Consider the following 4,864-nt stretch of genomic DNA (forward strand, 5'->3'; position numbering starts at 1 on the left):
TAATTTTTATTCGAGTAAGGCAAAAACTAGTTAAGAATATAACTCTTCTTCTTCACCTTTCCTTTTCTTTCTGCTGCATTTTCTTGTTCTTCCTTTTTTTTATTATGCGTTTCTTTTTCTTTCACAATTCTTCTTCTTTTCTTCGTTTTGTCTCCTATTTTTCTTACACAAAGGTGCATATAAAAATAGAAAAATGTGGCTTTTTTAATTTACTTTTATTTTTATCAAATTCAATGATTTCTTTACACTAACAAGCTAGAGTTGAGGGGTGCCTTTCCACCCCCGAGTGCCATATGAATCCGCCCCTGGTTCGAATTGTATGGCAAATAACCATCATATTAAATAAATGCATTAAATTATTAGTTACTTTTAACTACATGTTTACCATCAGAATTGCTTTAATCAACTTGAGGAAATGATTTTATAAGTCAACTTTTGTCACTATATAACCCTTGAGCTTGTACTTGTTTTGAGACCATCTCTCACTCTCATATTCTCACTCTTTAAGACACAATGGAAACTTCTACAAAAAGGTCACTTCTTTTAGATTGTGGTCGTTTTATTTATTGAGAGCAAAGTTATATTATTTTTTCTTTCTTCAATTTCTTGTATTATAGTAATACAAATAATTGCGAGAAAAATTATATTATTTTTTCTTTCTTCAATTTCTTGTCTTATAGTAATTTTTTTTTTTTTTACTAACGTGAATGACATTTTTTTATTTACTAGTTTAATAAAAACTGGCCGAGTTACATCAATATCGCAGGTAAGCGAGCAACAAGCTGCGCCGCTACCCCTTTCTGAATAGCAAACCCTAGCCTATTAAAGATAAACCCCTGCCCCCCTGTTGATGAGCAACTGCTGTGGACAACCTTTTGGACCCTAGTCAACAAACGGATGGCTTCTGGAGCTAGGGAGCCAAATGTGTCGAAGGCGAAGGGGACAAAAGCATGTTGATTATCAGCACATGCTTTAGCATGTTTATCCACCTTTTTAGATTCCGCTTTCCTTATAGCTTGTCCTGCTACAAACCCGCTTTCCCTTAAACCAGCTAAGGGGGAGACTCCTGTGAGATCCACACAAGCATGTTTCCCTCCCGCCCAGCCAAAGACGAGCAGATCCGCTGGTCTCAATGTAGATCTTCCTTCCATGGGATCTGTAAGGAAATTCACAGGGGCCTCCTTCTTGCCAGAAATCCCCGCTCTCCTCAATATGTCCCCCAAAACATCCCTCACCCAGTCGTGCCGATATTTGAAACTAGGGAGCTCCTTACAATGAATAGCATGCTCCCCGTATTTATCCATGCAGGCTTTACGGCAAATTGGGCAGATTTCGTCTTCTAAATACATAGGGATCATCAGCCGGTATTTGAGGATAGCCCTATACTCAACCGCCGACATGCATTGCCCCAGCCCCTCGATCGGGATAACAGTTAAAAAGTCTTGCGCATGGGGGCCTTTCAAGCACTCAATCACCGCCTTCTGGCGGGGAGACAAATCAAACACTTCTCCCAGACTCCGAGCGATTTTGTCAAATAGGAGAATTCAATGGTAAATGCATGTTTTTTTACACAGGATATGCAGTGAAATAAGTATTGTTTTGTAAGGGTTTTGGCATGGTTGAAGAAGTCGTTAGGCGCTTTCAAGTCAGTCGATTGGGAGTTGCGAGTACTCGATTAAGGGGAATAGTACTCGGTGAATACTCAGACATGTTTAATTATAAAAAAATTAGTTTTCGGTAAATTATATACGCGTTAGATATGATAAGTTTACTGATATTTATAACAAACTACGTGAATATAAATACAAATAAAAAATACATGTTCAAATAGTTAAATATTTCAAGAATTATCATTCATTCCTTGATATATGATATTCATTCTTCAATATGATAGACATATGAATTATGTTTCATTTTTTTAAATCAAACTCGGGCGAATTGACCAACTAGATCTGATTCTAACTGAGGTTGATTGCGTTTGATCGAATTCGGCCGGTAATTAGGGGGAGTTGAAGAAAGTCTCCTCAGTAGCCTACCTTGTAGCAATTACTCGACGAGTACTCGGTCTCCAAAACCTTATTTTATAACATTGGGTTTAGGGGGCAGCCATCACAGGAACCCAATTCAACCCAGCCCATCAGCCAAAGCCAATAGGATATATGCCACCTTAATTAACCCATTAAAACCCACTTCAACCTAAATAGGATGACGCACCCACTTAACTCAACCTATTACCCAAACCTTTTTTTTTAAAATTAAAAAAAACTAATCATTTAAGTAAAAAAAAGACTCTCATTAAATAAGAAAAACACAATTGCTAGAAAATATAAAAACATAATTCCTTATCAACTAAAATTTTCTGTTGGGCTCTTAGTTAGATAAATGAATGTTGGGCTTTGATGGGTGGCCCCACTACACAGGCCCATCCACTAAAAACTTGGTAACCAGGGTCCAAAATGGTAGGGATGAGTGAGCAGCCCTCATCTCCTTCCCCCGAGTTGACCCGAGTTTACCAACTGCTCAAGCAACTCGCTCCACAACCCGAGTAGGTTGCGGCGGTGTATCTTGGTCAACTCGCAGGGGTGGCGAGTTACAAGGGTATTTAGCTAGAAAGATTTATAGTTAACCTCTAGTGATATTACTCAAGCAAGTTTTGAAGTGTTCATTTACAATATCAATATAAGGCTTTTTACCTTAATTTTGCTTGATTAATATGAACTTATTTGCTGATAGGTTGGTAGGAAAAGTTGCTTTGATAACAGGAGCAGCAAGCGGCATTGGAGAGTGTACTGCAAAACTCTTTGCTAAACATGGAGCCACAATTGTAATTGCAGATATCCAAGACGAGCTTGGTCAAGCGGTTTGTGATGCCATAGGCTCATCTAACTCGATATATGTCCATTGTGATGTAACCAAAGAAGAAGATGTCAAAAATGCTATAGATACTGCGATCACCACATACGGAAAACTTGACATCATGTTCAATAATGCAGGAATTATAGATTCCAACAAGCCACACATCTTTGATAATGAAAAGGCTGACTTCGAGCGTGTGCTTAGTGTTAATGTCATTGGTGTCTTTCTAGGCATGAAACATGCTGCTAGAGTTATGGTTCCCGTAAAAACAGGCTCAATAATCTCAACTGCGAGTGTTGCATCAAATATTGGTGGAATCTCGACACATGCGTATCGTAGTGCAAAACACGCTGTAGTCGGTTTGACCAAAAATTTGGCTGTAGAGCTTGGACAATTTGGAATTCGAGTTAACTGTTTGTCCCCTCATGGAATCGCGACACCATTTTCCACAAAAAAATTCAAGCTTGAAGCGGGCGCTAATGTAGAGGAGGTTGTAGAGAATGTGATACACTTGACAGGGAACCTCAAGGGTGTTAAATTGAAAACCGATGATATCGCCAATGCTGCTCTTTTTCTAGCGAGTGATGAGGCCAAGTACATTAGCGGACAAAACCTTTTTATTGATGGTGGGTTTAGCATTGTTAATCCATCACTCAATAATTTTAACCCAACAAGCTTGTTATTTTTTTTTGAACAGTAACTTTCATTAACACAGACGCTAACCCAAGACGGGCCAGCAACAAAACACCGAACAAATTACATATTTACAAAAGAGACCCAATCTTTCCACTCTACCCCTTTATACTCGATCTACTAGCGAACCATAAATAACCTATCGATTTAATTTCACTAATGATGCTATCGATTCTAACAGCCGCACTAGAAAATCTAACATTGTTCCTAGCGCGCCATAAACACCAACAACCAATCAAAATAATACCTTGGACCGCTTCTCTCTTCTTCTCCGAACCGTTGATGTCCTTGTAAAAGGTAAAAAGATCCTTGATGGAGAAAGCAAAGAAATTAGAGATTTTACACCAAGAGCTTATACCATTCCAAACGTTCGCGGCAATGAAGCATGCGTTAAAAACATGATCAACAGTCTCCTCCTCCGAATTGCAAAGAGGACAAACAGAATCACCGATGTTGATATTTCTTTTCCTAAGCGCTTCAGCTGTCGGAATTTTATCCATTTCCGACCTCCACGCGTGTATGTTAACTTTATCGGGGACCCACTTGCACCAATCCAAAACGAAAGAGGAATGGATACTAGCTTCAGCTTTGAGCAAACTTTTGACTGATTTAACCGAAAAAATACCTTCCGGATCTGCTCCCCACTTCCAACTATCCAATTCAGCCGAGATCTGGACCAACAAGCTTGTTATAGTTCTATGTTTTGAAGGGTAAAATATGGTTGGTTTTATATATCTATGTGGGTTTGCAATCTATGAAAATAAAGGTGCCTTAAATGAGGAACCATTGGAATCGATGTAAGTTTGCAATAAACATATATCTATGGATTAACATCCATAGTTTATAAACTTCAATTTCCATTTCCATATCTTTAGCACCTTTTACATTTATTTTTATGACCAAACTATATATTACAGAAAATTAGATTATTTACAAGAAAATCAAATCAACTTATTATAATAAACAAATAGTTTAGTAAAATTATTTATAGAAATTAAAGTAATGCATTAGAGAAATCAAAATAGTGTAAAAAAAAAAAGAAATTAATGTTTTTATAATTAAAACTAGGGGTGAGCAAGTTTAGGTCCGGACTGAAAATAACCGAGAACCGAACCGAAAATATACCCAACCCGACCCGAACCCAAGTACCTAGGTATTTAGATCGGTTCCAATTTTTCATATAAAAGAGGGTCGGGTCGGGTCGGTTCTCGGTTCTTTTCATTGTGAAACCCGACTTGGACCTATGGACCGAAACCGACCCTATATTTAGGGTAGTGAATCGGTTCTTTATTTTATGTTTGATCGGTTCTCGGGT

The 4,864-nt window shown here is 38.0% G+C and overlaps 1 protein-coding gene across 1 annotated transcript; it reads left to right on the forward strand.

Moving 5' to 3' along the window:
• The first annotated feature begins 690 nt into the window (after nt 1-690).
• Nucleotides 691-4,407, forward strand: LOC110912609 (secoisolariciresinol dehydrogenase). The gene is made up of 2 exons (XM_035980073.1): nt 691-1,550; nt 2,734-4,407. Exons 1-2 carry the CDS (start codon nt 1,303-1,305, stop codon nt 3,554-3,556), a joined length of 1,071 nt encoding a protein of 356 aa, XP_035835966.1. The 5' UTR covers nt 691-1,302; the 3' UTR covers nt 3,557-4,407.
• The last annotated feature ends 457 nt before the right edge of the window (nt 4,408-4,864 follow it).

The sequence above is a fragment of the Helianthus annuus genome, chromosome 11, assembly GCF_002127325.2.
Source record: "Helianthus annuus cultivar XRQ/B chromosome 11, HanXRQr2.0-SUNRISE, whole genome shotgun sequence".
Classification (NCBI taxonomy): domain Eukaryota; kingdom Viridiplantae; phylum Streptophyta; class Magnoliopsida; order Asterales; family Asteraceae; genus Helianthus; species Helianthus annuus.

Excerpts from the sequence above, each read along its gene's own strand:
- LOC110912609 (XM_035980073.1), top strand. The coding sequence starts at position 1,303 with ATGCAGGCTTTACGGCAAATTGGGCAGATTTCGTCTTCTAAATACATA. Across the intron at positions 1,551-2,733 it reads TCAAATAGGAGAATTCAATG|GTTGGTAGGAAAAGTTGCTT; the intron begins GTAAATGCATGT and ends ATTTGCTGATAG.